Below are 22,629 nucleotides of genomic sequence, written 5' to 3' on the forward strand. Positions count from 1 at the left end.
TACAGGCTAATGTGAGATTCAGACATTTTAAAATCATGTTTTCATGTTATATTAGGCCTACCTTACATGAACATGCTTGAAACCTTAATGACCCCATGATGTGATTATTTATAACTTAAAACCTTTAACAACTATATTTAGACGTTCATAAATATCTACATGTATGTATTAAAACATGTGTAGCAGTTACACAAACATTAATAGATGATCTCATTATTACCAATTTATATTTACTAAAAAATAAAGTTTACTAAGCCCCCTTTTTGTTTTTATTTATTAATTAGACAAAATGATTTGTGCTTAAAGTCATTATACTGTTGTGTCTCAAACGGATAGATAGATTAATAATGTGCCTAATAGTTGCTTAAAATGCTACAATAACATTTGCAATTCGTTTTTAATCTGCCATGTACGGTGTCAATGTCTCTCAGCCAACCGTAGTGTCGTGTCAGGTAGGCGTGTCGTGTACTTGCGGAGGCTGCAGCTAGACCATATTTCAAAAAGATGCTGAAAAATACATTTTAGTGACAGACAAATCAAATAAAACAATGTGGTCCTGCTTTCCGTTGTGTTTTAAAGATGTTTCTTCATGTATGGAATAGTTATGATGTTCTATCTGCATCGTTTCTGAAGCTGCAGTACGTTTCTCCTGATGGAAGAGGTTTGGGACCTGTAGAGTAAATCTGTATTTAGTCACATAATAAAAACCAGGAAAGGGCGGCATGTATTACTCGGATAAAAAGTCCTGGTTCTTTGTATAATAAAATAACAAAGTTCCTTTTGTTTCCTCTGCGTTTGTTTCATGTTCATCAGTCGGAGTCTCTGAACACCAGGTCCTTCACGCTGCCGGCGGTTCGCAGCGTTTCCTCGCCATCCTTCTTCCTCGTCTTCCTCTGCTTGATGTTCAGACTCTTGGAGCGCAGCGTTGGGTACATCCTGTCCTCCAGAGGCTCCTCCCCCTCTCCGATGTTACTCTCTTCCACTTCCTGTTTGTCCTCCGGGTCCTGGTGGGCGGAGCTACAGATGACTGTGCTGCTGAAGAACTTCCTATTGGAGGAGCTGCTGAGGGTGGGGGAGGACAGATACTGCGTGACCTTTGACCTCTCCAGGGGGAAGGACACCGAACCCCACAGCCGGGTTTCCTCCGGAGGGTCTGGGCTGATGGGGGGGTTGGGGTAGGGGGGGCAGGGGGAGATCAGGATGTTAACGTTGGACAGAGACTGAGTCCTCTCTCTGGAAACCCCCACCTCCAGAGTCCACCCTGAAACAGGAAGCACAGGTTAGCATGTGTTTGTACTGTTAGTACAGGTTAGCATGTGTTAGCACAGGTTAAGTAGGCGCAGGTGTACAAACGGTTTCTCTCAGAGATAATCTAAGTTATTTTCTCATACCTTTGTACGATTTTATCATAAATTGAGACTTTAATTGCAGAAAAACCCACATTCATCATTTATCATGAATCTGTGTGTTTTTTTAGTGCAGATATTCTCTTTAATCTCAGAACATCCACGTTTTTTCCCTGTTTTTAGCAGTTTTTGTTTTAATTTTACGACTTTAATCCTGTTAACTAAGGTCCTTCAGTGTTAGCTTCCTGGTTCTTGACCCACCTCTCAGGGGTCTGGCTCGTCTCTCTGGGCTCAGTTGGAAGCTCTCGTTGCCCCCCTCAATGTCCCCGGCCCTGAAGAGGTCCTTCCCCACCTCTGTGTCCCTGGAGAGGCTCTTCCCCAGCTCTGTGTCTCCGGAGAGGCCCATCCCCATCTCTGTGTCCCCAGAGACGCCTTTCCCCAGCTCTGTGTCCCCGGAGAGGCCCTTCCCCATCTCTGTGTCCCCGGAGAGGCCCTTCCCCATCTCTGTGTCCCCGGAGAGGCCCTTCCCATCCTCCGTCCCCCCTGAGACGCCCTTCCCCATCTCTGTGTCCCCGGAGAGGCCCTTCCCCATCTCTGTGTCCCCGGAGAGGCCCTTCCCATCCTCCATCCCCCCGGAGACGCCCTTCCCCAGCTCTATGTCCCCGGAGAGGCCCTTCCCATCCTCCATCCCCCCGGAGACGCCCTTCCCCAGCTCTATGTCCCCGGAGAGGCCCTTCCCATCCTCCGTCCCCCCTGAGACGCGCATCCCCATCTCTGTGTCCCCGGAGAGGCCCTTCCCCATCTCTGTGTCCCCGGAGAGGCCCTTCCCATCCTCCGTCTCCCCGGAAAGGCCCTTCCCCAGCTCTGTGTCCCCGGAGAGACCCATCCCCTCCTCCGTCTTCCCGGAAAGGCTCTTCCCCAGCTCCGTGTCTCCGGAGAGGCTCTTCCCCAGCTCCGTGTCCCCGGAGAGGCCCTTCCCCAGCTCCGTGTCCCCGGAGAGGCCCTTCCCATCCTCCGTCTTCCCGGAGAGGCTCTTCCCCAGCTCTGTGTCCCCGGAGAGGCTCTTCCCCAGCTCTGTGTCCCCGGAGAGGCCCTTCCTCATCTCCGTGTCCCCGGAGAGGCCCTTCCCCAGCTCCGTGTCCCCGGAGAGGCCCTTCCCCAGCTCCGTGTCCCCGGAGAGGCCCTTCCCCAGCTCCGTGTCCCCGGAGAGGCCCTTCCCCAGCTCCGTGTCCCCGGAGAGGCCCTTCCTCCCCTCCGTGTCCCCGAAGAGGCCCTTCCCCCCCTCCGTGTCCCCGGAGAGGCCCTTCCACCCCTCTGGAGACCCGGAGAGGCCCTTCCCCCCCTCTGGAGACCCGGGGCCCCGGTCCTCCAGCTCCAGCTGGTAACGGTACAGGCTGTACCCGTCGCTGCTGTTCATGCTGCCGTGGCGCAGCAGGCCCGGGCCCTCGCAGAGGGAGGAGCCCCGGCTGCAGACCAGCTCGGCCCGGTCAAGTCCCCCCAGCCGCTCAAGAGCACTCACCATCCGGGAGGAAAACTCCTCCAGCTGAGTCAGCCGGAGGTCCACGGTCTGCAGGGACGCCTTCATTGAGTGCTCCCGCTCGTTCACCTCCTCCAGACGCATGGACATGTTCTCCACCCTGCCACACATGATAGAAGTCTGTAGAAGTATACTAATAGAGTTTATATATAGACATTCTGTTCAGATTTATTTCTCTGTCCTCTGCCAAAAAATGGATTGGCAGAAGAGCGTTCATTTTCAAAGCCCCAACAGACTGGAATACTTTACCTGCTGCCATTAGATCTCTTGCATCATTGGGTTTATTTAAACATTATCATCTCACTTTCAACTGCTCTGTACTTGTTATAACTGATATTGATGAAACTGATTTGCTCGACTGTCTCAAATTGTAATGTTTGTGTGCTTTGCTTGAATTGTACTTAACAGACTGTATGTGGTTTGTCTTGTGTGTCATGTTTTGCATTTTGTCTTTTTGTTTATGTCTGTCAGTTGTTGCTATTGGACCCCCTTGAAAACGAGATGGTGCATCTCAAGGGCTTTATCCCAATGAATAAAAATGTCTATATATAAAAATATATATGTGGTGGGGTACCTCTCTGAGGTGACTCTGATCCTCTCGTTGTTGGATGACTGTTTCTCGTCCTCCTTCTCTCTGAAGTACTCCTCCACACATTGCTCCTCAAACTCATGCAGACTCTTCAGCTCCTCCGCACTCAACACCAGCTCTGAAATACACATAAATATATAACAATATATTTATTTAAAATGTTGGAAGAGGATAGATGAACGTGTATCTCTAATTTAACATCGGACAGATATTCCTGTATATGTTTATTTTCAGCATATGTTATTAAAAATAACACATTAGATATTAATCTAATATGCTCTAACCAAGGAGTATATATATGTTGTTATTAAAAATAGATAATTAGATATAAATGTTTGACTCTTACGGAGGCGCCTCTCGCCGTCATCGCGCTCGCCGTCGGTCCGGCGCCGGCAGCGGCAGCAGAGTCTGCGCAGCATGATGTAAATGTGTGGGAAGACGATGAGGGGGGGGGGGCAGGATGGGCCGATCGTGGAAGGTCATGATCAGCTGATAGCGCTGGAACTTCCACACCTGGTTAGAGATGGACTTCACCTCGAAGAACGTGTTACTGCGGAGAGGAAGAGGAGGACAGCAGGTCAACTTTGTGCTAACATGTAAACAAAACCTTGAGCTAATGTTCCAACTTAGCCTTGTGCTAACGTGTAAACAAAGCCTTGTTTTTACTTTACCATGCTTTGACACATAGCCTGTAGATATCATATGGAGTTCAAAATTAGCCACGTGTTAATATTTTAACAATTTTCTTTTAACATTTTGATGTCAAAACTAAATATTGTGCTAAGGTTCAAAACTAACTTTGTGCTTGAGATCAAACTAAGCCTCATGCCAGTGGTTGAACTTGAAAAATGCTATTATTATATTGGTCGAGAGGTAAGAAGATTTCTCCTCAAGTCTTAAATTAAATGCAGATTAGTGTAAATATTAACTTGGAAATAACATTTTATTTTGTAGAGGTGTTGATCTGGGGTCAGTGTGTTTCCTGTTCTGGGGTCAGACAAAAAAGGGGGAATACACGTTTCGCAATGATGCCACATCAAGGTGGAACGCTCTTCCCACAACTGTAAAGGAAAGTAAAACTATACTTACCTTCAAAACCTCTCTTAAAGAGCACCTTCGGGGGAGAGCATTGCAAAACTGGCCCCGGTAATGGTACAAATCTCAACCTGTCGTTCAATGGACAGCTTCCCCCCCCCCCCCCCCCCCCTCACTGGATGAGTTTCAGGCGTACCGATTATACTGGAGCACCAACTAACGTTCATGACTTCAGACAACAACAAACCACAGTGAACAACAGTGGGAAATGTTGTTTTGAAAAACGGACGGATGGAAGCGTCGATAAGAGCACGGTTGTGTGCAAATTATGCAAAAAGGAATTCGCATATCACCGCAGCACATCAAGCCTCAAGTATCACCTCAATGCAAAAACATATAGCAGCTAGCGTGGAAGCTAGCGTGGACGTTAGCCTCTTTTATCGCGTTCACACCAAAAAGAGCCGGTACTAAAATTAGTTCACCCCACGAAAGTCCCTGCTCTCTAGCAGGGACCACGAAAGTCCCTGCTCTCTAGCAGGGACTTTCGTACGGCTCTCTTGTGAGAAGAGAGCTATATGTCTGATTGGCTGGGCGGATTGCAAACCACGCCCCGTAAAACTCCCAAAAAGTTTTGTGAAGCCACCATTGTCGCCATATCCTCGCATTAGCATTATTAGCATTAGCCCAGCGCAGAAACGCAGAGAGACTAACTTATGGCAACACAAAATAAAACATGGGAGCGGTGGAGATGAGGAGGTGTCGGCGTTCTGGCGATTTACTCGGAAGGCTTCAGTAGAAGCTGCTGGGAGTCCCAGCAGCTTCTACTGAAGCCAGTCCCCAACTCCGGGGACTTCCGGCCGGGGACTTTGGGCGGCAGTATACGCCGTGAAGTGGTTTGCGGCCTGCCAGTAAACCCAGAGCAGAAGAAGAAGAAGTGACGTCAGCGGCTTCATTTGCCTAATCCACCCCCAGGTTCAAAGAGTTCTCATGAACTAAGTTCTCATGAACCTTTGTGGGAAAAGTACTGCGGTGTGAATGCGCCTAATGGTATACTAAAATCCATGTGAAAAAAATTGCTTCTCACTGTTCTCAGGTCAAATATTTATATGTGATTAAAAATGCGATTAATTTCGATTAATTAATTACAAAGCCTCTAATTAATTAGATTAATTTTTTTAATCGAGTCCCGGCCCTAATTAGAACCAAATCTAAAATGAAAATTGTAAATAAGCCATCTGTATGTCAAATATGTCTTAAATGTCTTAAATGATATGATGAATTGGAAATGGGGGACCCTGATGTAAACAAGACGAAAGTCTTTCTCTGGTCTGCATCCCCTTAACAATTGTATGTTTTGAGCTGTACTGTACTGTACCCAATATACAAGCTGTTAATACACTTTTCAATCAATCAATCAATCAGTGTGTTTCCTGGTCTGGGGTCAGTGTGTTTCCTGGTCTGTGGTCAGTGTGTGCTGTGTGTATATGTATTTAACACTGACTTGAAGACAGCAATGAGCAGGTTGACCAGCAGGATGTTAGCCACCAGCAGGTAGCAGGCCATGAGGGCGGGGGTGAGCCCGGCGCCGGGGATACAGGGGGGGAGCTTCTTCCCATCTTCATCGTACAAGTTGTCTCCACACGGAGCTAAACCCAAACACAGCATTATTATATGTGCTCTATCTATATCTATATATATATATATATATATATCGCCTGTGCAGGTCATCTGCTTTCAGAAAACGTTCACAATAAAACAACTCAACTCGACAAACTTGTGGGCTTTTATTTTGAAAGAGAAGAAGATAGTGAGCTGAAGTTCACGGTAAATGATGTCTGAGTCACTTACGGTTGATTTCCATCGCATACACTGTCCGTCAACAGTCAAAGGGAAACAGAAAAGAGGCAGAAAATCAAATTACAGTTATAATAAGCCATACATTGGACAGCAGAGGACCAATCTGCACAGTGGCGACATTTCTGTGGAAAATGGGTGGGGATAGAGGTTAAGGACTCAGGTTAAGGACAGGGGTTAGGGTTAGAGGTTACGTTTTCCCCGGGCGGCGTTCAAAAATGGCAGCCCACTGCTCCTAACACAGGATGGGTCAAATGCAGAGAAACAATTTCCCCACAGGGATTAATAAAGTATATCAAAATAAAAAAGGACAGAGGTTAAAGATAGAGGTTAAGGACAGGGGTTATGGACAGAAGTTAAGGACAGATGTTAAGGACCGTTAAGGAGAGAGGTTAAGAACAGAGGTTAAGGATAGAGGTTAAGGATAGAGCGTGAAGACACAGGTTAAGGACACAGTTAAGGACATAGGTTAAGGATAGAGGTTAAGGATAGAGATTAAGGATAGAGGGTGAAGACACAGGTTAAGGACACAGTTAAGGAGATAGGTTAAGGATATAGTTTAAGGATAGAGTTTACGGATAGAAGATGAATACACAGGTTAAGGACACAGGTTAAGCACACAGGTTAATAATATAGGTTAAGGACAGAGGTTAAGGACACAGGTTAAGGATAGAGCTTAAGGACAGAGGTTAAGGACAGAGGTTAAGGACAGTGAGGATGGACATTTTGCAGTCTTACTATGAACTCTAGTCTTACAGTCTATGGAGTCTGCAAACACCTCTCCGTAGATCATCCAGTAAGGCATGTAGAAGATGTTGCGGGCCAGCCTCCAGGTGGGCTCCTCGTCCGGGTGAAGGATCGCCTGCTTCGCCACGCCAAAGCTCATCAGGACCACCAGCATGATGACCACGAAGTACAGCATGTCGATCATCTGTTACAAACACCAGGACCACCAGCATGAGGACCAGCAAGTACAGCATGTGGATCATCTGTTATAAACACCAGGACCACGAGCATGAGGACCAGCAAGTACAGCATGTGGATCATCTGTTATAAACACCAGGACCACCAGCATGAGGACCACGAAGTACAGCATGTCGATCATCTGTTATAAACACCAGGACCACCAGCATGATGACCACGAAGTACAGCATGTGGATCATCTGTTATAAACACCAGGACCACCAGCATGAGGACCACGAAGTACAGCATGTGGATCATCTGTTATAAACACCAGGACCACCAGCATGAGGACCAGCAAGTACAGCATGTCGATCATCTGTTACAAATACCAGGACCACCAGCATGAGGACCAGCAAGTACAGCATGTGGATCATCTGTTATAAACACCAGGACCACCAGCATGAGGACCAGCAAGTACAGCATGTGGATCATCTGTTATAAACACCAGGACCACCAGCATGAGGACCAGCAAGTACAGCATGTGGATCATCTGTTATAAACACCAGGACCACCAGCATGAGGACCAGCAAGTACAGCATGTGGATCATCTGTTATAAACACCAGGACCACCAGCATGAGGACCAGCAAGTACAACATGTGGATCATCTGTTATAAACACCAGGACCACCAGCATGAGGACCAGCAAGTACAGCATGTCGATCAACTTTTATAAACACCAGGACCACCAGCATGAGGACCAGCAAGTACAGCATGTGGATCATCTGTTATAAACACCAGGACCACCAGCATGAGGACCATCAAGTACAGCATGTGGATCATCTGTTCTAAACACCAGGACCACCAGCATGAGGACCAGCAAGTACAGCATGTCGATCAACTTTTATAAACACCAGGACCACCAGCATGAGGACCAGCAAGTACAACATGTGGATCATCTGTTATAAACACCAGGACCACCAGCATGAGGACCACCAAGTACAGCATGTGGATCATCTGTTCTAAACACCAGGACCACCAGCATGAGGACCAGCAAGTACAGCATGTGGATCATCTGTTATAAACACCAGGACCACCAGCATGAGGACCAGCAAGTACAGCATGTGGATCTTCTGTTATAAACACCAGGACCACCAGCATGAGGACCAGCAAGTACAGCATGTGGATCATCTGTTATAAACACCAGGACCACCAGCATGAGGACCAGCAAGTACAGCATGTGGATCATCTGTTATAAACACCAGGACCACCAGCATGAGGACCAGCAAGTACAGCATGTGGATCATCTGTTATAAACACCAGGACCACCAGCATGAGGACCAGCAAGTACAGCATGTCGATCAACTTTTATAAACACCAGGACCACCAGCATGAGGACCAGCAAGTACAGCATGTGGATCATCTGTTATAAACACCAGGACCACCAGCATGAGGACCAGCAAGTACAGCATGTCGATCAACTTTTATAAACACCAGGACCACCAGCATGAGGACCAGCAAGTACAACATGTGGATCATCTGTTATAAACACCAGGACCACCAGCATGAGGACCACCAAGTACAGCATGTCGATCATCTGTTATAAACACCAGGTGCAAAGCAAATGCGAGGAGATGTACGAACAAACTCGCTACAACGGTAGCGTAGTCTGATCGATCCGATCTCCTTTCAGAATTAATATTTAAAGTGTTTTGCTCGGTACGACCCGGAATAGCCAAAGCATCAATATCAGTATGAAGTTATTTCAACATCATTTTGAGGCGTTTAAAATTGAGGTAAAATATGATCATTTTGTTGTCGTTGTTGGTCAATAATTTAGTCAAAGCTTTCAGTTCAACGCTCTGGCCGTAGCATGGCAGCCAATTTGAGACTTAGGCATGCAGGGTCCAACCTGGTCTAAATGTCCTTTGCTTCATTAGAGTCCCGGCCTTAGGACTTTAACCGGTAAATGATGAGTCATAGATATAGTGCCACCTGTTGTTGACAGGAAGCTTTATTTTAATGAGTTTCATCAACAGTTACATGTAGTAGTGACGTACCATCTTCCCGATCATCATGACGTAGGGCCCCAGGTACTTGTTGACGCCGAAGATGTCGAGGACTCGGATGTACCAGAAGATGATGTCCACGCAATAGATGACGCGTCCGTAGCCCATGGAGGGTTCGCTCTGCAGCCGCAGGAGGAGACCCAGCAGGAACACGGCGATGGCCGCCATGTCCGTGATATTCCAGTAATCCTCCATCCAAACGTTGATCTTCTGCTTCAGCTTCCCGGGCTCCGACATCAGGATCTGAGGTGGGATTCAGTACATTTATACACTATCAGTACTTTTCCTTAGCCCCACCTCCACCTCACCCCACCTGTCAGCCACTCAGCTCACATGTGCTCCCAGCTGCTGCTCATCTGCAATCAAGCCAGTGTTTAAAAGGACCCACCGTGACAGGTGTTACAGGACATTTAACTGTTCTGAAAAGTTCCTTATACAGCTTTAGCCTTGTTTTTATCTCATGAAGTCCCTAAGTAACACATCCTGAACAGTCTGGTGGGTCATGGGCCAGGTCATGTGATTTAGTATTTCCATAACAACATGTCCAAGATGTCCATGTGTCAGACTAACACATGTGACAGAACTAGCTACATTTCAGAAGCTTGTTTTGTGTTGCTAAATGTAAAATTCAAGCCATTTAAGAATTAAAATACTTACATAACACGTCCTTTGTTACATTTAACCTGTTGTGGAAATATTTATTGATCAGATTGATATGAAACAAATGAAATAAACATCGCTGTGAAACTGATGTCACATCGGGACTTTAACCTTAAACTTTCAAAGTAAATCTGGATTGACACATATGTCAGAATGAGAAATATGATAATGATCTGCTAAGTTAATTTAGCTGATTCAATGATATGTAGTTAATATATTCTTTATTCCTAAATTCAAAGAATGTTCAAACTAATTTAAACAAAAAAATCCTCCTCATTAATTAAGTTATAAGAGTTATTTTACCATTAAAGCCCAATGTGACATAAATGTCACTTTTCAGATATTTGACACTAGGGGGGGTTACTTGTCAGAAATGTGTTTTAAGTAGTATATTAGTGTAAATTATTTTGCCCTTAATTTTCCCAAAAGTAGAAATGGGTCCGGTTCTTATGGGTTAAGCCTCTCATGCAAGACTCTTCCAGACTTTGTTCCAGATTGACTTCCCGTTGCCGACCCTGCCTTCCTCTCCTGAAACCCCGGTGAGCCCACCAGCCGGTTGAGTTACCTCTTTGTTTCCTGATCCTCTGCCAGGCCCAGACCAACACTGCCAGTTCCTTACTGGTTTTTCAGACTTTCTGTGCACATTACCTGCTCTGTACAAGCTGAGTTTCAAACACTCCTCGTTACTCACTTTTTCGTACTCGTTATACAGATACAGTCTTCTAGTGTGTTAGAAATTAAAACCAATGTTGATATGGTGTAATTTGAATTAAATATACTATTTAAAGAACACGTATCATGCTATATTTAAATGATATATTGTAGGGCCATACCTATATAAGGTATATTTATACGTTTCTGTTTTCAAAATACCAAACAGATCATGCATTTTAGTCATGCCTCATTTCGCTCTATTTGCTGTTCTCCAGCCCTGTTTTTGCAGGGGGCTGATTCTGTGAGCTGCAGCTGACCACGCCCCCCTGCAGGAGAGGGGAGCGTGCTCTGATCAAGTCAGAAGAGGGTGAGAAAAATATATCTCCGTCCTCAGTGTTTTATTATATTATTATATAGAGTCGTTATTCATTTGTTTTAAAGCTCAATAAATAACAAAGAAGACCTTTGACCGGCACTTCTCTAATTTGGTCCGGAAGATTTAAACTTTAACGGACATGTTGACCGTCGAAAGAAAACCTAACTGAAACTCTGCCACACGGTCCCCTCGTCCCTTGGAAGTGGGTGTTTGTCATCTGCTTGTGGACTACCGGAGAGAATTACAGTGCTGGCCGCGACGGGGAGGGATTGCATTGAATTACAGCAGCGGGAGCAAACGCTCGCCTCGGGGAGGGAGAAAGAGAGCCACAGCGGAGAATAACCAGAAGGGCAACCATGGCAACCATGGCAACCATGCGCGGGAAGTCTTCTTCGCTGCTTTTGTGGCAGACTACAGCGCCACTTACAGGCCTGGCATATGTACTACAGCGTCTCCAGCGCTTTCGAGCGGCAAGGACCGGCCGTGGCCCAACCCCACATTCTCCTGATAGGTGGAGAGTTGGCCCAATAGCCGTAGCTCCACCGTCCTGACGTCAGGACAGTGTTCAAATCTGGATCAGTTTTTATCAGATCCGTTGCAGCTTTGGGTACGGAGGAAAAGAGAGGGTTGTGTTTTATGACACTTGGTGAGTTCCCTGGAACACCGGGGACACATATTCATGTATAAAAGACGTACAAAAGTGCATTTTGCATGATAGGTCCCCTTTAATTTAAATACGTTTTATTCTGAAAAAAACGGAAGTTCACACTAGCTATTAACTTAACACTTTTATTCTGAAAATTCTTCATTTCCGGTTAGCATTAGCATGTGGCGAAATGCTACATTTTCAAACCGTGAATTGAAGGTGAAATGGCATGTGATGTTGTACACTAAACACACTGGGATTAGCACTCATTTATTGACGCTGAATAACGTTTATCAGGGAATGTTTAAATAACCACAGACACCAGAATGATCTAATTTAGCAACAGAAAAAGGCAGGAATTGCATTGGACCCACCCCCCGACGACCCCGGGCAATAGGAGAAGACCTCAGATGACAACAGGAAGGGCAAGCCAATAATCGATCTCTTCACCCCCTGACCTGGGGTGACCGGAGGCTTGGTGGGAGAGCCGCCACTCGCGGATTTCATTTGTACATCAACGCATCTTTTGTGTAATTAAATGCTGTTAACTTTTATAGGCTTCCCTTGACTCTTTTCAGTATGTCCTGCTCTCAGGGTTCTAGAATTGCTAACAAGTGTCACCGCAACGCACACCGTTATCACCTCCTTAGGCTTCAGGTGTGCTTACCTGTCGGACCTTCTCCAGGCCCAGCGTGATGATGTAGGAGATGACAATCCACTCCTGCAGGGACGGCCAGCGCTCCATCTTCACCAGGATGATGTAGTTATACAGAGCCAGGTACACAAGGTAGGAGAGCTGTGGAGAGAGTATTATAATTATTATAATTAATAATGTATTATTGTTATTATTATTGATATTTTAATTGAATTTGAATGTTTTCATTAATGTTTTTTGTCTTTTTCTTGATGATCCTGGACCTGAAACAGTTTTCAGGTCTTGAACATTCGTAGTCTTTATAAAAACCAGGAGAGACAAACTGTCTGAACTCTTAAAGAAAATGACAGATAATAATTCAGAGATTATAATATCTATACCGTGTTGAACCAGAACTTGGTGAAGGGAGCGTTGTAGAACTCATAGATCTTCTTCCCGATGGGAGTCTTCCTCTTCTTCTTCTGGTCTTCATCCTCGTCTCCTTTCTTTGACGTGGCGTCCACGTTGGAGGCGGCGTCCTGAAAAACAAACTCAAACTGCTACACTCTGATATGAAAGTGAACTATTCATATTTATCTGAAGTGTTAGTACCTTGCTGGATTTGTCGTCGTCTTTGTTTTTGCCCTCGTCGTTCTCTCTGGACGAATGAAAGGAAGATTCCTCTCCAAGACGAAACTTCATGAGGAGGATTAGAGGCGGGAAGACCAGCCCTAAGATCACCTGCAGACAAAAACTAGATCAATATAATATTAAAATACTTTATCTGCCAACCAAGGTCAGCCTGGTGTCGTGCGCGTTACCTCCAGGCTGTTGCTCTTGCCCATCCTCAGGCAGCCCATCCACATGTCGGTGAGCAGCATCTGGCTGCAGGTGTGGGCGATGAAGTCTCGGTGTTTGGCAGCAACGGCGAGCTTCAGACACGTGGAGTTACTCCAGTTCTTCAGCTCGTAGGTCAGCAGCTTCATGGCCACCTGCTCGTCGTGTTTGTACGACTGATCCAGCAGCTCGTAGGCCAGCTGCCCGAATTCCCTGCACACAGAAAGCAGGAAGTCATGAAAACACACTTCCTGTTTGTGTGGTCACAAAACACCAGGGTTGCATTCTCATTATGAGTTAAGACCAGGAAGGTTCCTGACAGAGTGACCTGAAGTCTGTGGTCTGCAGCCATGATTCGAGCTGATTTTCTAGATGAGAGGAAAGGAGCTTCAATTTCTCCATATTCACCTCCTTTAGGAAATACTGGACCCACCTTTATCACCTCCTTTAGGAAACACTGGACCCTCCTTTATCACCTCCTTTAGGAACCACTCGACCCTCCTTTATCACCTCCTTTAGGAAACACTTGACCCTCCTTTATCACCTCCTTTAGGAAACACTGGACCCTCCTTTACCTCCTCCTTTAGTAAACACTGGACCCTCCTTTATCACCTCCTTTAGGAAACACCGGACCCTCCTTTATCACCTCATTTAGGAAACACTGGGCCCTCCTTTATCTCACTTTAACTCACTTGGAGTGGTTCTCCAGGTCCTGGAAGATGTATAATAACTCACTTGGAGTGGTTCTCCATGTCCTGGAAGGTGTATAATAACTCACTTGGAGTGGTTCTCCAGGTCCTGGAAGGTGTATAATAACTCACTTGGAGTGGTTCTCCAGGACCTGGAAGTTGTATAATAACTCACTTGGAGTGGTTCTCCAGGTCCTGGAAGTTGTATAATAACTCACTTGGAGTGGTTCTCCATGTCCTGGAAGGTGTATAATAACTCACTTGGAGTTGTTCTCCAGGTCCTGGAAGATGTCGTCCACCAGCTCGCTCTGAGACGACTCGTGGGCCATGGCCTTGTAGAGCTTGCAGGCCACCAGAGCTTTGGCCATGGCCTCCTCGCCGCGCTGCCACAGGAACAGCGCCATCTTCTGGCGCTTCATGAGCACGGCCCACACCATCAGCTCGTGGAACGGGTACTGGAACCGGCTGAGCTCCGGGTCATCCACGTCGATGTCCACCTCCTCCTCCTTCTTCTTGTTCTTCTTCCCCTTGCCCTTCGCTCGCGGCTCGTCATCCTGCGAGACAACATGTCAGAGTCCAGAGCAACATGATACAGAACCAGGGGGTACAGAACCAGGGAGTAAAGAACCAGTACAGAACCAGGGAGTACATAACCAGGGAGCACAAAACCAGGGAGCACAGAACCAGGGAGCACAGAACCAGGGAGCACAGAACCAGGGAGCACAGAACTAGGGAGCACAGAACCACAGAACCAGGAAGTACCAACCTCCATCCCGAGGAGCTTCAGAGCTTTAGGCTGCAAGATAACCGACAGGAGAGAAATACATCAGAACTTCATCCATTGCCATCAGAACTTCATACAGAACCATCAAAACTATCAGCACTTCATTCAGAACCACCAGAACCATCAGCACTTCATCCAGAACCATCAGCCCTTAATTCAGAACAATTAGAACCACAACGACTATCAGCACTTCCTTCAGAACTTTCAGAACTTCATCCAGAATAATTGGAAACATCAACACTTCATCCAGAACCATCAGAACCATCAGTCAGAACCATTGAAACTCTTTCAGTTTTGAGGTGGATTTGCTCACCCTCTTCAGGCCGTACAGGTTGTTGTAAAGAGTCCTGAAGCTCTTCCTGGTGTAGTTGCAGCGGTACGCCCCCCCCATCAGCAGCTCCAGAACCAGGCCGATGTCGATCAGGGTGATCTGGTAGTCCGGGGGCAGGTTCCCCTGAACAGCACGTGGTATAATACACATATCATGTCTTTAGTTATTAAGAACCAATCAGGTTTCTGGTTACTGTATTTGTTCATATGAAGAATGGTTGTAAGCAGGAAACCCCAAACTGACCTTCTTCACGTCTCGCACCACGAAGTGCAGCGTATTCGCCGGACCCAGCTTCTGCAGAAATGAACACATGAACATTTTAACACATGAACATACTAAACATACATTGCGTGCCTATTTATTTGAACACGATCCGTGTATCCATCATTTCCTGGTCTTCTCTAAAGGCCCTGTCACACTGTCCCGAAATGTACACCCGATGGACACACGAATATGGAATTGTGAATTTCGCACGAAGATGGCCCCGAACCACACACGAAGGCAACATTTACATTACATTTAAGACATACAACTGCAATGAAAGTACCAAAAACAATTATGTTACAGTACTATGATACTGTACTGATATCTTCAGACTTTGTTCTTTACTTTATCCGTCGTTATATGTAGAAAATATTACGTTTTCTCCGTAATGTTGTTTCCATAACAACAACAACTTCCTGTCAACTGTCCTTCAAAATAATATATTATATCCTTTTTAGTTTCACAGAACACAAATTGGGTTATTTACATAATATATTTACATGATTTTGTTGTGCAATAAAACAACCCGATGGACACACGATAAAGGAAATGTTCAAATTCGGCTGTGATCGTAGCAACATCGGGCCATTCGTGAGGGCATCTTAATCCTTCGTATGATCGCTGGTGGAGTTTCTCAGGCTCCGGCAGCAACTTCGTGAGCGGAGGCAAAATCTTTGGCATGCCAAAAAATTGCCGAAGGACCTTGCGAAGGTTCATTTTCATGTTGAATTCGTGTGTCAATTTTGCCCATCGTAAGGCCATCGTGAGGGCATCTTGTTATCATCGGTGCCATCGGGCATTCGCCCCGATCAGAGTGAGGGCGAATGCACCGATGATAACACGAAGATGACACAATTTGACAAGATGCCCATTTTTTTACATTAAAACTAATGTAACACAAATGCAAAACACAAAAAGAAAACAATATAACATCCCACCCAAACCAGGGTCTTCTCCTCTCAGATAATATATAATATAATGATTTACTTTAGTAAAAACACATGTTAAATATACATTTACTGCAGTAGTGACTCAGATTAATCATGAAGTCAGCAATGTTTTTATTTGAACGTCACGTAATTCTAGGGACCGTTTTTTTATAACATTTATTATATATATTTTTGTTTATGTTTATATATTAATACTGATGTATAAAGATGCGTGTGTGTCAGTGGCGAACCCTGTCTATCACAACTGGACCTTCTGTAGACACACACACAAAGGCCCTGACCGCTGGTATTTGTACATGTTTAAATCTTAATTCTGAGATATAAAGGTGTTCGTGTCTGTAAGCATATTAATACTGGTTATAAAGGTATGACCGTGTTGTAGAGCTCCTCCAGGCGGGGGATGGTGAGGAAGTGATGGATGTTCACTCCGTTCTCGATCAGCAGCTTCACGAAGTCCACCCGGTCCAGAACCAGAGCGTCCATCATGGCCTGCTCCAGAGAGTTCACCTGCAGGAAGTACTATAGTGAGTTCTGTTTCAGACTGACCTGGGACCAGGGGCCTGTACTACGAAGCCGGATGTTCTCTTAGCGGCTAACTTCAGGGAAAACTCTGGGTTTCCGGTCCTACGAAGCTGGTTCTCTTATTTGCAGGCTAGATCTCCATGGTAACTGATGCTGTGCGGCTAACCTGGTCGGGACCATGTTAGGTTGCAGGCTAAGAGCTCAACTCTGTGAAAACATTGCCTGCTGACCAATCAGAGCTCAGTGTGTGAGTTTAAAGCGATCAAGTCATATTACAGGAGAAAGGAAATACAGAAAAGCTGCCGTTGCAGGAAAGACGGCCGGCAAAAATCAGCGACTGTGTGAACGTGAACATGAATAGAATATCAGCTCCATCTTCAGAGCAGTCTGACTATTATAACATTAGCGTTAAGAAAGCTTACTGAAATATCTGCCACAACATAAGTAACCGGATCAGAGTCACATTAAGTACAGTCCGCGGCATATCACTTCATAATGTATCATCTCCTGATCTGAGTCAGCTGAGCCGTATCTGGCCGTGCAACACTCACAGCGTCACAGACTGGATGCAGAAGGATTATTTGAAGCAACACATTAAGTTGAGGAAACACTGGAGTCAAATGTAATGAAAGTCAGATGGTGTCTTAGACGGGCAGTGATATCATAAAGCTGTTAATGTACGCATTCAAACACTTGTTCTGTTCCCAGCTGTATTCACCTTGCAGGTGCAGCTCTGTGGCTTTGATCCTGGATCAAGTGTTTAAGACATGGATGTTTAAACTTTAACTTCTTCATATGTCTAATATTATAGTTGAGTTTTCATTCAGGAAGTATGACGCTGCGCTGTCAGTATGCTTCTCCATGTCTGTGATTGGTCGAAGGCTCCAGATACCACCCCTTTCATGTGAACGCGCACCTAACTAGATAGGACACGGCTGGCTTGAGCGATCCACTTGATAACCCGCATCGTAAGAGCGTTTAGCGAGAGCGCGTATGTTTTGGATTAGGCCAACCGGCTAACTCAAACATATCCAGGTTACGTTGAACCAGCTTCGTAGAACAGGCCTCAGCTCCTAGTTCTGCTGCTATAGACTGAAGACTCTTCTATAAAGCTTATAGTGAGGGTAATAATAATAATAATAATAATAATAATAATAATAATAATAATAATAATAATAATAACAATCTCACCCAGTTGAGCATCTCCAGTTTCCTCGGGTCTGTTTCCTCCGGCGGCTCCGGTTTGGTTTTTCCTCCTTTTCCTTTCTTCGTGCGGGCTTTACCCTTCCACCCACCTCCCCCTCCCCCCCCTCCTGCTCGTTGGGCCCCTGGACTCTTCGGCCGCTCATTGGCTGAGGGCCTCACCGGCTGCAGACCAACACACACTTTACAGATCTATACCACACAGATCTATTATCAAACAGATCTATATTTCAAAGATCTATATCTCTAAAATCTATAATCTAACGGTTCTTTATCTCTAAGATCAATCAGCTAAAGCAGGGGTATTCAACTAAAATTCAACGAGGTCCAGTTAGAGAAAATCTCCCCATGCAAAGGTCCGGAACGTCAAAATGTCTAAGTTGCTTTATGAATTAGTGTGATATATATTGAAGTAGCTTTATCAACGTCTGCATGTCATCAACAACTGACTGCCAATCAAATAAAGAGAGTACAATTCATAAATAACAATATGTATTGTCAATTAACATTGAACTCTACAGATATAATACTGTGGTTATGTGTAATGTTCCTCTCGGGCTGCATTTACAAATAAAATAGAGAAAATAAATCAAATTGCTTTTGAAAATATGTGCATCTTAAAAGTGCTTAAGTTTAGATAAATAAAATAAAGTGTAGCAGCAGCTTGAGTTTATCTTTTTCTTTGTTAACCGTTTCACATCATGACTTAACAGTTTCAGCCGATTATAGAACAATATCAGTCTTTACATCATAACAACTGAACAGTTTAAAGTTTCTCTTTCTGTCCCTCTTATATTGCAGTCCATCACTCACTTTGTTCTGTTCAGTGAGAGAATTGAGCTGGAGCTTATTGTCCTGCCAGGAGTTTAGATCTGGGCTGAAATGGTGTCAGGGCCATTCTCACACACACATGCAGGTGCTCATTGGTTAGCCTCGGTTAGCTCATTGGTTAGCCTCGGTTAGCTCATTAGTTAGCCTCGGTTAGCCTTGGTTAGCTCATTGGTTAGCCTCAGTTAGCTCATTGGTTAGCCTCGGTTAGCCTGCCCTGGAACCATATTTAGTTTGAATGTAGATCCTGGTGGACTGATCATATCGGGCTCTGAGGCTGCTCATCTGACCTCAGCTCTGACTGAGGGAACGTTTGGTCAAACACTTGGTGTTTTGTCTCATAGTGGCGTGTTGTCTCTTTTAATGAGCGCCACGGTCTCTGAAGAAATGAGACACACTGGCTCTGAGCTCCCAGAGGGCAGGATGAACATGAACGAGTCCACTCAGGGTTAAAAGCTCTGTTCTCACTGTCCACTTTCCTCTTCTTGGAGAGTGCCATGTGTAATTATTTGTCGCTCTCTGTCTGCCGCTAACACGCCTGTTCACTTTCTTCTCCGCTTCTCTCTCTGTATCGCAAATGATTCTCTTCACTCACTTTCCTCTCCACTTCTCTCTGCCGCACTCTCATCTCTTCTTCTGTGTTTCTCTCCCTGTATCGCTCTCTCGTCTCTTCTTCTGTGTTTCTCTCCCTGTATCGCTCACTCGTCTCTTTCGCCCCCTGTCGGCGGTGGTTAAAATATAATCGCCACATCAAAATTGAAATCCCCTATTAATGTATTGATTATAGGTCCGCGGTCCGCCTGTTGCCGACCCCTGATCTAAAGGATCTATACCTCGCAGATCCATATCTAACAGATCTATATCTAATATATCTATAATCTTACAGATCTATATTCCACCTGATCTATATCTCTAAAATCTATAATCTTACAGATCTATATTCCACCTGATCTATATCTGTTAAATCTATGATCTAACAGATCTATATTCTAAAATATTTTACAGATCTATACGACACAGATCTATAATCTTACAGATCTATAATCTAACAGATCTGGACCCAATAGATCTGCACTCCAATAGATCCGGACCACATAGATCTGCACCCTTATAGATCCAGACCCCATAGATTTGCACTCACGGGCCAGTGGTGTCCGTAGACGAATATCTGACTGCGGGCGATGTCCACTCTGTTCCAGGCTAGAGCCAGACTCAGCTGATCAGAGGCTGAGGCGTTAGTCCCTACACACACACACACACACACACACACACACACACACACACACACACACACACACACACACACACACACACACACACACACACACACACACACACACCCGATGAAGTTCATTGATCTGGTTTAATTTAAAACGGCACAAATCATGTACAGAGCCAGACATAATCTACTTCCTAGGAAATTAAAACATTGTTCGTAGACAGAGAGGGTGGGTATAATTTGAGAGGAAATCTACATTTGAAACAACTCAAGGTCAGAACAACTCTGAGAAGTATGAGTTTAACAATGTGGGGTGATTTTATGGAATGGTTTGGAGCAGGAGTTAAAACAAAGCACAAGCATAATTCAGTTTAAAAGGATGTACAGAAACACTTTTTTGGAAAAATATGAGAATGAAGAGAGGTGATTGAAGATGAGAAATGATTGTATATGTATAAATGTAAATCTAAGTAGGAATAACTTGCATAATAATTTAAAGGACAATCATTGATCAAGTAAGGGGTGGGAATTAATAAGCATTTGCTTCCTCCTACTCCCTTTCGGACACATATGATTTATTATTATTATTAATATGAAGACATTTTTTGTTTTTTTGTTGAATATACAAATATTACCATGAATGTGGATAAATAATTAATATTATAACAATACGGTATTCTGTTTTTCACATTTGTTATTTGTTATTTTTTAATCTGTTCGAAATAAAGACTGAAAGAAAGAAAGAAACACTCTACAAACTTTAATTACATTACATTTAATTTAGCTGACGCTTTTATCCAAAGCAACTTACAATAAGTGCATTCGACCAGGAAGATACAAAGTTGAAGAAAACAGAATGATATAAGTACATCAGGTTTCATAGAGCCAAACATTTCAAGTGCTACTCAACTGGCTTTAGATAAGTCAGCCCTTAGTTAGCAAGTCCTTTGTTAGTATATACAGATGTAGCACCTCATTTCAGACTCCAGCTTACAGCTTCCTGCCTACAACCTGCCTAAGACCAGTATCGAGGAATGTTAAGCCCTCCCACTATTTTCCAAGAGGGCGTTGCCAGATTTTCAATTTAAGGTTTGAACCAGGAGATGGCGCTTCATTCACAAATACAGAAAGACAAGTTTCATTGACTTGCAGTTGTGTTTTGAAGAGCATTTGAACACATCAATATTTTAGATCAACTAAAGTGTATCTAATCTTGTAATTCAATAATATGTAGTCTTTATTTATTACTAATCTAATTACTAATCACAGGGCTTGCTTTATTGATTGAACATTTTAGTTTAGAACGTGCTGTCCCACGGTAATTCGGAAGGCTCACAGGTCACATTCCGACCATCATTTAAAAGAATAGGTGCTTTCACACCGTCTACAGTTTGATTTGTATAGAGGGAGCTCTGTGGCTGAATGGCCAGCGATTAGGTGTGGCGCATTCATCATAGGTGATCAGAGCTAACTGCCTGCCGTCAGATTTCATTTAAAAAACAGGTCTGATTTTAAGACTATTTCTGCGCTCATAAAGAATGATAAGAATAATGCGTATTGAACTGGTTTAATTCATTAGTGAGTTTATTTAACACTAAAACCGCCAATCGGGTCAATGTGTGTGATGTGTGTTGTGTGTGTGTTGTGTGTGTGCAATGTAAAAAATGTTCAATAAAATATTAAAGTCTCCCAGTCCGTGACTTTTCCTGAAAGTGTGTTATGTAGCACCCTGTTGTTAAACATTGCATTCTAATAGCGGGATTTGACGGTGTTAGGTAGGCCTATACAAAAACCTCTGGCGGTTCTAGTGTTAAGGTAATTAGGTAGTAGAAGCCCTTTTTTATCAGTAACGAATTTAGCAGTTGAACATAAAAGTCAACACGTATTGTGTGAAAAGATGGCGACACGAGCAAATGCTGCAAACGCAGCGAACGCTGATCTCCTAAAAATTAAGGGCGCTTTATCCAGCATTACCAAGGATATAAGTGACTTAAATAAGACCCGAAAGGATGACAGCATAACAATTAAAAAACTGCTGGAAACGATCGGAAGCATGGAGAGGATAATGAAGGAAAAAGACGAGAAGATTGTCACGATGGAGCGAAGGATCGAGGAGCTTGAACAACACACCCGAAAAGAGGATGTTATCGTGACCAGACTAAAAATCATAAAACCATATTTCCAGGTAGTGAAAGGAGATTCTGCGCCTTTTACAGACAGAGACGGACATGATTCGGTCGAAACACAGGTGCTCGAGGCACTTCACGATCGTGGCGTGAGGAGATTGAGATCTGCCACACACTTGGGAAGCCGTCGGAAAGTGGATTCCAAAGGGTGATCATAAAAACTTGTGAGCAGAAAGACAAAAGTTCGTATGATGATAAACGCCAAGAAACTGAAAGGGACCGGAATCTATATTAACGAGCACCTCACAAAAAGGAACGCGGATATCGCAAGAACTGCGAGAGACCTGAGGAAGAGGAACAAAATCGAAGCTACCTGGACCAGGGACTGTAAAATATTCATCAAAAACAAACAAAGGAAAAGTATGGATTGTGAAGGACAGTGAGGACTTATCTACATGTTAATGAACTCTGAGGATAAGAATATTACTCCCGCTAAAGTATTGACAAATAATGCAAATACATCTATGCACTATTTTCCCTCACTTCATTCATTAAGCGTGAGTCAAAAGTTCCATC

The 22,629-nt window shown here is 44.4% G+C and overlaps 1 protein-coding gene across 1 annotated transcript; it reads right to left on the reverse strand.

Moving 5' to 3' along the window:
• Positions 1 to 266: 266 nt before the first annotated feature.
• On the reverse strand, positions 267 to 19,950 carry LOC117534390 (transient receptor potential cation channel subfamily M member 1-like; the record flags this gene model as incomplete). Its single annotated transcript, XM_034198574.1, is given in 20 exon segments — positions 267 to 1,261; positions 1,608 to 2,983; positions 3,458 to 3,590; positions 3,819 to 3,927; positions 3,929 to 4,022; positions 6,009 to 6,153; positions 6,356 to 6,376; positions 7,118 to 7,292; positions 9,322 to 9,573; positions 12,334 to 12,462; positions 12,702 to 12,839; positions 12,913 to 13,041; positions 13,122 to 13,350; positions 14,088 to 14,380; positions 14,593 to 14,622; positions 14,924 to 15,064; positions 15,185 to 15,235; positions 16,528 to 16,662; positions 17,869 to 18,045; positions 19,850 to 19,950. Coding segments are annotated over 20 exon segments (4,310 nt in total), but the record flags the coding sequence as incomplete, so codon positions are not given.
• Positions 19,951 to 22,629: the final 2,679 nt, after the last annotated feature.

This window comes from Gymnodraco acuticeps, unplaced genomic scaffold, assembly GCF_902827175.1.
Source record: "Gymnodraco acuticeps unplaced genomic scaffold, fGymAcu1.1, whole genome shotgun sequence".
In the NCBI taxonomy this organism is placed as follows: domain Eukaryota; kingdom Metazoa; phylum Chordata; class Actinopteri; order Perciformes; family Bathydraconidae; genus Gymnodraco; species Gymnodraco acuticeps.